General features: G+C 40.8%; 1 protein-coding gene across 2 annotated transcripts in view; it reads left to right on the forward strand.

The window, feature by feature from the left end:
• The window catches only part of rcan3 (regulator of calcineurin 3), a 39,399-nt gene extending 28,001 nt beyond the window's left edge, over positions 1 to 11,398 (forward strand). For both annotated transcript variants that reach the window (XM_072365452.1, XM_072365453.1), the window contains 3 exons: positions 5,965 to 6,138; positions 7,137 to 7,308; positions 8,280 to 11,398. In XM_072365452.1, coding sequence (XP_072221553.1) covers positions 5,965 to 6,138; positions 7,137 to 7,308; positions 8,280 to 8,434 — 501 coding nt within the window. In that variant the 3' untranslated portion in view covers positions 8,435 to 11,398. The remainder of the gene's footprint in view (positions 1 to 5,964; positions 6,139 to 7,136; positions 7,309 to 8,279) is intronic.
• The last annotated feature ends 1,184 nt before the right edge of the window (positions 11,399 to 12,582 follow it).

The raw sequence follows: 12,582 nt of genomic DNA on the forward strand, positions 1-12,582 counted from the left end.
TTCATTAGCTGGAAAAGGTGTGAAGCAGATATACAGTATTAAGTGGTTGATTCCTCAGCCTCTCCCCCCTCCCTCCTGCTTCGCTCAGCGCTCTCTGTCAATCATGCAGTTTATTGTTCTGCCTCTTGAATTCACCCTAGAAGGAACCATGTTGACATTACCCAATAAACTTCATTCCCTTAAGCTGACTGCTCTTTTGTTCAGATGATTTTCTGTCAGGACCACTGGCTGGCTGTGTGCTTGCTACCTTGTGAGTCATGCCCACAGTCATGTAGCCACTGTGATGACAGGCTTTCCATTACCCTCAGGAGCATAACTGCCTCATCACCCAAGAGGCATCCTGTTGAAGGAAGGCCCTTCAGCCACCACCTGAGTGCTTATATCTTTCTATCTTTCTGTCTTCTCTTGTCATATCAAAAAGACTTAACTGTAAACTGCAGGAAGTAAAGGATGTGTGGATTTTATTTTTTGATGAAAGTCCATACAAACTGAATCTGTAGAGTCAGAGAAAGAATTATTTGTGCTTTTGATACAAGATATGTTTTCAGGTTTTACGAATTTTATTTGCCTCAAATGATTGTAGATTGGCTTTAGAAAATAAATATATACTCATGGCTCATAAGTATGCCTGGGTATGAAGTCTGTTTAGTTAAGCCTTTTTAATTATGGGAAAATCAAACCATTGGAGGGAAAAAGATTGTAGCACATTGTACCTAACATGTTGCCTCAAAATGGCTCTGTTGTGCAACAGCCAGAGAATAGTAGAGACGCAATCAGGAAAGGAATCCAGCCTATAGAAGTACACCCTGGGTGTTATGTAAAGGTAACATGGAGAAACATGTGGGCACTAATGGTGACCACACTTGCCGTTTAATTTAAGCTAAGCTGTCGGCTACTTGAGAGCTGTGACCTCACACCTCCCTCTGCCTGTCTCCACCCTAAACACATCAGATTTCTCTTGTCACGTGAACAAAACCTGCGAAGAAAACAAACTTTAATGTGAGAAAGTATCAGAGGGATGTTAGATGTGTATAAAATTAGCAGAAGTTTTGCTTTTTGATTTGATGTTATTTTCCTAATTTATTCTTAAAATATATCATCAGTAGAGGCTGTTTGAGTGGGGAAAACATTGCTGTTTCATTGGACATTTATTTGAACAAAAAACAAGAACATGCTGTTCATTTCTCCTCACCTGTTGTCCTACATCCTCTCTCTAGCTGGAAATAAAGCAGCAACAGGATATTGTGCGGCTCAAACCAGTCTGTCTCTGCTGACAAGTCCAGTTGTCCTTCAGCTGTGCTAAGCTACTAATTGCGCTACCTGTCACATCGTGTTATTATGCGGCTCTGTTTGGGGGCATATGTGTGCTGAATGCACGTTGGTACCCACAGCTAACTAATTGTGGAAACCCAGTGAACAATCCTGAACACATGGTCTGCATCACACACATGCTTACTTACTTTTTATCACACACACATATTCACAAAGGACAAAGGGAGTAGGTCACCACAGGGAACATTGCCGTGGCAGATGAGCGGGCCTCCTTTCAGCCGTTTGTAACTTAACACCCCTCTCCCCTTCCTCGTTTCCCTTCCTCTTCCTCCTCTCATTCCCTCAGGATGTTCACTCATAGAGACTACTTAAATTAGTGATCAGCACACTCACTTGCTATGCACCAATTGGCCGTGGTTGTATCAACATTGGTGCTTGGGATTACAAGCAAACAGTGCTTGCTATTATGGAAAATGATCTTGGAGCTTTCCCACATCTCTGCTCATGCCAAAACATCAATTTAGGTTGAGGAAGTAGCCACAGCGGGTGTTTATGTGTGTGCGAGTGTAAGCCTTATCAGTTTTACTCATGGCGTCTGATGACATGTGAGTCATAGTAGCTGGCTAAAGCTCATGGAAAATTCACAGTGTGAATAAGGGCTTAAGTGGGCTCTGCAGACAGGCCAAACAAGTGTTTTGTTGTCATTCTCAGGGTAATCATGATTATGCTGCAATCAGGAAGATTTACCAGCAAACAGTAAGTCGGAGTAATAAATTGTAAAGATTGTACAGTGAGATACTGCATCCAAGTTCTTTTGGTTTCTCAGTTTTGTTTAGTATTTATTTCAAATTATTAACAGTCCACTTATACATATTTTCATATTAGTAATAAGAAACAGTGTAATGTGTGATTTGAAAGGTTTCACTCATGGTTAACACGTACAGAGGATTACCACCTGTCGCTGCATTATATTCCCTTCAGCTCAATGGAGCTTTAAAGCCTTATTTTTCAGGCAGTTTCATTTTACACCATGCAAATTTAATATCTTAATCCCAGTTTACACTGGACAAAAAAAAACAAAACAAACTAACAACTACCAACCGCTGGCTGTTGCTTTCAGTGGGAAAGGGTACAATGGGCAGCCATCCTCCGGTCAAATGACACTGCAGTCGTTATTGGTATTTATTGGCTCTATGTTCGCTCGACAGCAATGTCGGGTAACAAACCTGTTACAAGATCACCGGCATTAAAAAAAAAAAAAAGTGGCATGTTACCTTCTGAGAGAAGTACTTTAAGTAAGTATGTTGCAAGGAAGGTATTTTTGTTCATTTCTCAGCTTTAGTCAAACAGAAATCTAGCTGCTGCTGTTTTGGAGCTGTAGCACCAACATCATTCCCCATGTCAGCACCAGTGTTTATGGAGCTGTGCTCAGCTTGCAGGTGTCTATCAAGTTAAAAGTTGAGCATCTCACAGCTGGCTGACACTTCCATGTCACTGAAATGTTCCTTTTGTGACCCACGAGTTGAAATGATGCCAATATTTCCACAATATGTAAGCTGTCTCCTCTCCCAGCTTGATGGCTGAGCTTCATCATATGTGCACTGACACAGCCGTGGGATTGGACAAAAGGGTTTTCCCTTTTTTTTATGTTTACTTATTCGGTGACAGCAGTAGGAACAAGGAACTATCACCACCAACTAAGCATCTGACATTAGCAGAGTCCATATTTAAAAGAGTAATTAAGTAATTCATTTGTTGAATAAAAAAATCTAAAAAGATAGATTACTTGTTTCAAAAGTACTGGCGTTTTGTCATGACAGTATTTCTGTCCTCTGTACTCGCACTCGATTGTTTGTGAACCCTGTTTTCCAGCTTTATCCAAGTTATTGAAGATTGCAAATAATGATACGACATAAAAGCTCCTCTATACAAAGTAAAGTACAGTTTAGGATTTAACTTCTATGAAGCTTTGGGACTTTAATGAAAGAAAACGGGTCTTAATACATGTCATGTGCGTTTTTTTTAGGTGTAGCTCCTTTTACTATTTATACACAACTATGGGGGTGAAAGGATCAATTTTAAATGAAGTGAGACACAGTCTTCCCTCTCCTCTGGCTCATCCTCATCTCTCCTCAAAATAGTCCCACTTTCCTAACGTGGGGGGGAGGGGAGTTGTTGTTGGGGTTCTGAAATTCAGCTGGATACCCAGAGGCGTTTAGAAAAGAGGGGACCGGATGCACCGACATGGAGAGAGGAACTGGAATTCAAACAACAAGGGAAGGAAGGAGGATTTTGAGCGAAAGCGCTAATCTGCTTATTTTTTTAAATTCCTGATTGTTTGACGACAGTGAGCAACACACTGCAGCATGCGTGCTGAGTCATTTACCAGGTGTCAGATAGGGTGATGATGTGATCCTCAGCTCAAATGTTAAATTATTACAGTACTTTAGTCATGCATATCTTTTTTCATATATTTTTTGTTGATGTCCACCATTTCATTATGATACAATTTTAAATGCGGCACACATGACAAACATACAGCTGTGACATACAGTCTTATATTGTATCAAGTGAAAACAGTGGAGGAGTAGATGCATGCTTGCAAAAGTTTTAAGATTCACCAAAAAGATACAGGGCTGACAGAACCTGACACTCATCTCAATGTGATGAGTTTGCAGGTACCTGCCGTCTCCCGTCAGCACGCTGTCACTAATGTTCAGAGGCACATCTCGACATGCTGCCTGGGTTCCTTCAGGTAACGGGCATCCTTTCCATCCTGAGAGCTGCTGTGTCAGCTGAACCGGGGACATTTCTTTTTACGAGTATTCCACTTTTTCTCTCCTACTGCCACAGAAAAAAAGATGAGCTCAGATAAAAGCTGCCACGCAGTAACAGAATTAGGGGCTGATTTGAGAGCAGTGGTTCCCAATTGACATTCATGCCACTGATTGCAAGCATGTGGTTCTCAGGTCTCTGAACACATGAGTAGATTAAAGGGAAAGGAAGGTGTGCTTTTTTTCTACATATTTAAATATGCTTTTATGCAAACCTTCAAGGCAAATTTATGTCATTGTTTTGTGATAAGCACAGCCACTGGCTGGTTACATCATTGTTGCAGGATAGCACAAGTAAGAGCAGTTTCAATCGGTCTCGCACTATTAATAAAAAGCTGTCCTCATATGAGAACGGCACATCGTCCTTGATTCTTGGAAAGGAGGCTCGTCTCACGGTGAAGTTGTCACTGCTGCTGGGAGATGGTCGGCAAGGAAACAAGGAATTGCACTACTGCTTACTTAGAAATCAGCTCTCCTGGTGGCCGTCTTCCTCTTTCCCTCCTGCTGAGCAGCTTGATTGAGTTCACAGCTGAGGAGGCCAATTTGGTGCCCAAGGAGAGAGCTGAGCTTCAAAAGCAAAAGAGATGTGGGAATACATCATAGGGGTATAGATACAAAATGTGAGGCCTTAGGAAGAAAATGGAGATAAATGTGTTGAGGTCAAAACAGGGAGACATACGGGACTGTGAGAAAAACAACACCTAAGAATACTGCAGCAAAATTACATAAAGCTGGAAATCAAATTTACCAATGAACTTGTGATGGTGTTAAGCAGTTAGTCGTCTCTGACTCTCACAGTGAGGTGTAAGTGAATAACTTAGGCTAATACTAGAGAATCTGGCAATTCAGGGCTTCCCCTACAGTTGTGGGATACAACACCACTGTCACGAAAAAAGAAGACTCTTTCTGAGCCCAAAGATGCCATCAGAAGCCAGCAAAAATGTCTCGCCAGAATGTGGGGTGGTATTTTTATATTCTCAAATGTGTGATGAACAAACACACTCAAATAAAGAAATGTATGCGTTTGCTTTTTCTGGGTTACATTTTTGAAGGATTTGCATGTGGTGCATTGTTTGCGTAGCGTTTACAAAGCAAATGCAGTAACACAAGAGAGTAAGAGATCAGTTATTACTTACATAGTGTAACAATAAAGCTAACTCTGCATTCGTCTGTCATCCTGTTTTTTTTTTTCTTCTTTCTCTGGAATCTCTCCAGCAGAAAAATCTGGTCTGGTCTTGATTATTATCTTGTGTGTAGCATCTGTCACAGTGTTTAGCTATTATTATTATTATTATGGCAAAAGTGGATTGTTATCTCGTTGTTGTTATCTGTCATGGTTCCATAAAGCATAACAGTGCTGAGTTAGCCTGGAACCCAAAGGTATGAGCTGCGCTATGTCAGCGGCTTTTGCAGGTCCACAAATATGCATAACGAGGTTCAATGTCCATCAAAGCTAGTCAAAGCACATATTTTAAGGTTCTCTAGTGTTGTTTAAAGCACCAACAAGCTCACTCTAAAATCTTATCTTTATAGTGGGCAGAAATGACATTCATTGAGAACACTTTAATGAAAGTCTGGAATTGAATATGAGTATGTATTTATGTTAAAAAAATTAAGTGCGACAAAGTGAGATTAAATTAGATGCTTAAGTTGACATTATACCTAAAGGCAAGCACCATCCTGCGTAATTACTGCTGAAACTGTTTCTTAGACAATTAATGGATGAGTACTAACAAATAACGTACCTAATTATTTAAAATACAGTATGAAGTGGGTAAAATTAGCGTTTTTCTGGTTTAGACAAGATAAGTTAAACATCTCTTATCATACTTGTTTTTTGTGTTTGTATCTTCTGTAGGAGAGGTTTGAAGCATTGTTCAGGATCTACGACGAACAGACGACTTTCCAGATGTTCAAAAGCTTTAGGAGAGTTCGGATCAACTTCAGCACCCCAGAGGCAGCTGCCCGCGCTCGCATTGAGCTGCACGAATCAGAGTTCAACGGCAAGAAGCTAAAACTCTACTTTGCTCAAGTGAGTGTCTGGGAAATGGTACGAGGAAAGGGCTAACCTGAGGAAGATTTGAGTGTGTTTTATTATTTTCTCTCCAACATTCAGATTCACGAACAAACCAAACACTGGACAACAGAGGAGGAGAGGGAGGTTGGCTCTGACTCTCCTCCCAGCTCCTCTCAGTTTCTTTTTTTTTTTTACTGAGGCTTGCTTCTCTGAGCCACACTTGGCTGCTTCTTCAACTCACAAACCCTCCTGTCAGAACCCATCAGTCACGCGGTACAACACAGAAACACATTTGTGATTTCTCTTCCATATTAGCTGTGTGTACGTGTGCGCCTGTATTTAGCCTGTGGGGAGAGGGAGGTGAAGAAAAACAAAATGGTATATTGCAGGAAGAGCAGAGGGGCATGTCTTCTTGTTCTTGTTATGGTTTCAGCAGAAGTGAATTGGCCATATTTTAGTGTTTATTTACAAGAACAAAAAATATTCAGCTCAGTTTAAGCATAGCTGGCATTGACATGCTTTTTTTCCCCTGGGAACATCAGTGTCAACTTGATTGAAATCGATGCTTTCATTTACACAAATGCATCATCAGTCATGACCCCTGCGGCACCTCTTTGTACGTTGATGTAAGAGGATTAAGGATTTTAGAGCTCAGACAAAGGCCACTTGTAGGTATTGTAATTGCAGCGATTGGCAGCTATCAAAATGCCAAAATCCCTTTATGGGAATGAGTCTCCAATTTGACACTAAAAGACTGTAACTGTGGCTTTTCTTATGAATAACTTACACAATGGCATATGGAAAAAAGCATAAGAACTTCCCCACATTTATAGATCTTTGCAGTAAAGATCCAACTATTCATATTTAAAATGTCTTTGCTGTATTTGTAACTATGTTTGTGGACAGCATATCATGATGTTGACATTATGCAACTATAGCACCAGTAACAAATGAGACTATTATGCAGAAAGTAAACTGCAGCCTCTATCGTTTATCATCTCACCCTCCAATAGATCCAGAATGGTGACGAGGACATTGACAAGTCATATCTGGCACCTCCTCAGCCGGTTAAACAGTTTCTGATCTCGCCACCTGCCTCGCCACCTGTGGGCTGGAGCCAGAGCGATGACGCCACACCTGTCATCAACTACGACCTGCTCTGTGCTGTAGCCAAACTAGGACCAGGTTAGTACTCCTCTTCAACTGATTTAATGAAAAAATATGTTAATGTGCACAACAGTAGGAAAAGAGTGTCTAATTTAAGTTAGAGATCTCCGAACAGTGACCTAGATAACAGGAAATAATTCCATGCACCTCAGATGGCAGCTGAGAAAGTCTAATTTACCAAAATCTTAAGACTTCCATGGCATTTTAAAGTAGATTTTTAAGTAGATGTGAAATCAGCACTTCATGCTGTGCCGTGTTGCTCAGTGCATGCATTTTGTCAGGATTGTCAGTATTAACAATAATAATGCAAAAAACAACAACTTGAAGCTCATTGATCAAATATCACAGCATATTACCATGATTCCATATGTGGGTGTGATTGTGCTGATGAGGTGGAAAAATACTATTTAGGGAAAGCATAAGGAAACTTTCCACTCTGTTGCAAATATAAACATACACACAAACACACTCAGTCCAGCTCAGAGGACCACTTTCTGCCATTGCCATAGGAACACAAGGCATCAGGAAATAGCTTTGTTCCTCGTCTCACATCCTGCCATTTAAAATCAGATTAGGGCTGGGCTGCAGCACAGTGCGCTGACTCCCTCTGTCAACTCCCTGCGGTAACAGCAGGACTCCATTCACTGTCCGTCTCTGTGTTTGGCACCACTGTGAAATCCTACCAGACCAATTTCCTCGTCTGCCAGCTCTCTGATCTCATCTCCATGGTAACTGCGATACAATCTTGCAAGTCTGTGTTTTCAATCTGAGTTTGTTGAGTGTGGCATCAGGACAAATAACAGGACTATTCCCGGAAAGGTCTTTTCGTTTTCTCTTGATTCGATGTTCCGAGTGCCGATCTGCGCCTGAACCAACAGAAACACTTTTAGTCTCGTGCTGTCAGTATTTTATGTTGGAGTGAGTGTGCAGATATGTTTTTAATAAGTCTTGCTTTCTTCTCTTTTTTTCATTCGTCGTCCTCCCTTCAGGTGAAAAGTATGAACTCCATGCAGGCACCGAGTCCACCCCCAGCGTCGTCGTCCATGTGTGCGAGAGCGAAACGGAGGAGGACGAGGCAGCGAGGCCAAAGCAGCAGATTGTCCAGACAAGACGTCCAGACGGGCCCCCCAAGGTCTTCAACTAGAAGGGGCCCCTCCACCCACCCGACACCGGCGCGGCCCTCAACCGCCCTTTAAATCCGCAACACACCTGCCCTCTCTCTCTCGTCTCTGCACTCACAGAGAGCGTTGATGCCCCTCATTTCAGTTCAACAAGCAAAAACCAACCAACAAACATTGCTCGAAGACGGTGTTTGTGAGGAGCGCGGCGATTGAATGAGGCGGCTTGAAGGGAATGGATGAGAATCACACACACACACTCATCACATTCTGCGGACAGCATGGGGAGCGGTGGGCATGCTTGCCTCCACCCCACCAAACCCCCCCCGTTTTCAACAAGAGGGGTCAAAATACCTGTCCCAACACAGGCACCTGTCACTTGTCTCACACACACTCAGCTCTCATTGCTTGCCCTGCTCAGTAGCTTGCTTGCCAGTTAGCCCGTTGGCCGTACCTCTCCTTTCGTATCACAGTCATGTGTACAGTAATCTTTACGTGCGGACTTGCAGCAACTCAAAGCAAAGACATTTTTTCATTTTCTTATTTTAAATTGTTTTCGGTCTATACATATATATATATATATATACATATATATACTTAGATATACTTAGATATTAATTTTCTAATTTTCTTTTTAATGCAATTTCATATCTGCAGTTTGATGCTTTCGCTTGCATCGGCATTGAGTGTGTGATGTTTCCACTCTTGTCTGCATGTATATACTGTATTGCGAAAAATACGCACAGAAACACAAATACAAGTTATCTGAAGAAAAAGGAACCTATTTAACATCAAAAACAGCACGAAACGCCATATGTGAGTTGTGGTGGTTGTTTGACTTTTAGTTTTTTCACTGCTTTTTTCTTTCCTTTTCATTTGGAGAGGTGTTGTTTTTGGCTGAACTACTAGATGTGTAATCTTACTATGTATTTTATACCCCAACACTTTTTGCATGCCTACGTACTTCAGTAGATGAGGAGCTGAGGCGTTTTTTTTTTTGTTTGTTTTCTATTGTTGTTTGTGATGACAGGGACATGCTGTGACGCATCTGACATAAGTGCATATTCCTGCACAGAGTTTAAAGTGACGTCTTTTTGGGAAACAAACTGAACGGATTTTTGTAAGATTGACAGTTCATTCTTTAACTTGATGGCAAATTTGCATTTGCTGCTTTTGTGGAGATTTGATGGATCACGGACAGTTCACCCCCTCATTTCTTCAGAGTTTTGGATGTGTTTTTTTTTGGGGGGGGGGGTTCGGATTCTGTTTGTTGTACTTCACATCTTTATTGTCTTGATTGCATCGTTTGATCAATCCCACCCTCTATGTGTCAGGTTTCCTCTGAAACCAACACTGCTTGTTTTGCACTGAGAACTCTTTGATGTCTCCAGGCTATTGCGGGGCTCTTGGCCGTCTCCTACTGCGCACCTGAACACTGCACTGCTTCTTGCTGTACATATGTCAAAAGATTCCTTTAGATTTTGCAGTTTTTCTCACAGAGAAAAAGGGAAAATTAGGTTGCCTCATGAGATACCAACTCATACACCAACCAAAACATTCACTCACTTCACATTGTCCTTGCAGCATGAAATTGTTTTTCATAGTCAGGCATTGATGAGGATGATCAAACTAAGCAGAGAGAAATAATGTTTTCTCAACACAACTGCGGCGGTTACTTTTCTTACAGTTTATCCTTAAGTTAAAACCTAAACTTATCCTATTTTGCATTCTTCATCTTTGGAAGCAACTTAACAGATGCTTGTAACTGGGCTTTTGGGTGTCAGAGGTCAGTCTGAACCTTATTAATGTCATTAGGCTGCATGGATTCTAAAACTACTTTTTGCTATACAACAATATTAATAAGCAAAAGACAAGTCTGTGTGCATGTGAGTATTTTACTCTCAGTGTTTTCTATGTTTCCTTCCTTCCTCATGAAAGTCTTTTTTGAGACAAAGTAGGGAGCACATTCTTCAGTTTTCCTTTCGTGTGAATTTATTTTCTTTTAGTTTGAGCTGAACACCTGGTTAGCCTTTTCACCAGCATATTGCAGTGAGTGAGACGCTCCACTTCAGTTTTGCTCGTGTGAACCTTTCAGGCCTTTTGAATCGGCGAGAGTGTACTTCTCGAAAGGTGTTGACGTGCCGCGCAGGTGGAGGGAATGACACAGCAGAACAAAAAAAAAAAAAAAACAATGTCTCTTTTTTGTGTTTGTCCACAAGAAACATTCATCCTATCTTCTGAGAAAAGAAAAAAGTCCTATGAAATGCACCGTGTTGGCAGAGTGCTCGTTTTTGTGGCACCGCGGGGAAAGTTGTCGCACTCGTCGGAGCGGACGGCGTTTCGATGGATGATGATAAAGAGAAAGCAGCGGAGCAAGAGGAAACACACTCGTGAAGATTTTTTTTACTCTGTGGTAATTGTGTTTCAAAGTGGTGCACTTTGTTCACATTTAAACAGAACATGTATATTTATGTACATAAAAAGTGTTGTTTTTTTTTTCTGTCTTTTTTTTTCTCTGTTGCTGAGGACGGTCCCAGTGTGCGGTTTGTTATAGCTTCATTTGGCACTGTTGTAATGGAAATGGAAAACAAAAAGTATATATAGCAAAAATGTGTAACGGCAAGTCTTGAGGATGCTCGATCAAAACCAACTGTCATGGCGTTGTGTTGAAATTGGACTCGGTTTGAATGTTGATTTTATTTCTGGGGGAATGTCCACTAAAAAGCTCAATACTACCGTTCTAACTGTCATTGTTGTATTGTTTCTGTTGAAATCTAAATAACGTGTCTCGTATTGTAGGAATCCAGAAAACAAAGTAGCAAAACAAGCAATAATTTACAGTTCTATAATACCAGTATGTGTATTTTACATGTTCTGTACTTATTTCTCTGACATGGTCTCTGTCTCTGACAGTATCCACTTCTACTTGTGTCGTATAATAGTCATTTGTTTCACATCAAAAATGCATAAAGACTTATTCTTAAAAGCCATGTTTAGTGTTGTCTATTTTGGATGATTCGCTACTTTGGCAGCAGCGCTTTTGATTCAGAAACACAGAACAGCAAGTAAAAATGTCATATCCAGTTGGCTTAAGCAGAAAGTAATTACAATAAATACAACCCTGGCTGATGCAATATCCAGCTGATATTATCGGGTGATGTTGGCCCTTTTGCCAATACTCTGGCATCTTTATCTTTGGTGATATAAAATGTCCCAGATGTCAGGAAGCTATTTTTCTGCAAAGGAGCGGACTGTCAACAAAATATTAAAAATGTATTTTATTTGTGGTCATGTTCACTTTTTCCATTTAATTTTAGACCCGTAAGAAGATTTCTCATTTAACATGGTCTCCATTTTAAACTCAAATGTCCCACTCTTAACTATTGGCCAATAAATCAATACCACTATTGTTTTAGTCTTAAAGAATCAACCAAAAAAAAATGAAGCACACGATATGTTGAGATAACTTGGCAGTCGTCTGACAATGACTCACAAGCCCATCTGCCCTTTAGATAGGATTTAACAGGGTCTAAGCATTAGGTGGATGAATGCATGACAATGTTTAACCAAAATGATTAAGGTTGTTTCGCAAAATGTTTTAAAACCCCAAATCCTGTTGTTCTTTTAGGTCATAGACTATCTGATACATGACAAACACTTTAGACTTTCAAACTCCAAAAATTTCTTTTAGATAGATCTGACGTTAAATTAGATAGATAAAATATATATATATATATTTGTCTGTCTTGTCCATTCATCCATTCTAAATCCTCCACTGACGCAAACTGTTTGAAACCCTATTAGTCTGGTACTGACTCGAGTTCTGCACAAAGCTTTAACGTACACGGAAAAGCTTTGATCAACACAGTGACATGTAGTTTAATCTTACTGTTTATTGGGGCCAAGCACTGTCACCTGAACACGGCAGCGCATGTTCTCCCCAAGGACCCAACGGCAGTTAATATTCTGTCTGGTCAGTCCGATTGGCAAAAGCTGCAAGGTTGAGTTAATGATTCTCTCAGTAAGCTACACTGTATGTGAAATTTATAGCGTGAGAAGTGAGCAAGCTGTGTGGCAATATAACCTGCGTTTCAGAAGCCTTTTGAACTTCCCTGCTGCAGCTTCATGCTCTCAGCCCCGAGGAGAAGACAGATGGCTGCTTGTGAGTCCAGTT

This window comes from Leuresthes tenuis, unplaced genomic scaffold, assembly GCF_036924035.1.
Source record: "Leuresthes tenuis unplaced genomic scaffold, fLeuTen1.0.hap1 SCAF_15, whole genome shotgun sequence".
Taxonomy (NCBI): domain Eukaryota; kingdom Metazoa; phylum Chordata; class Actinopteri; order Atheriniformes; family Atherinopsidae; genus Leuresthes; species Leuresthes tenuis.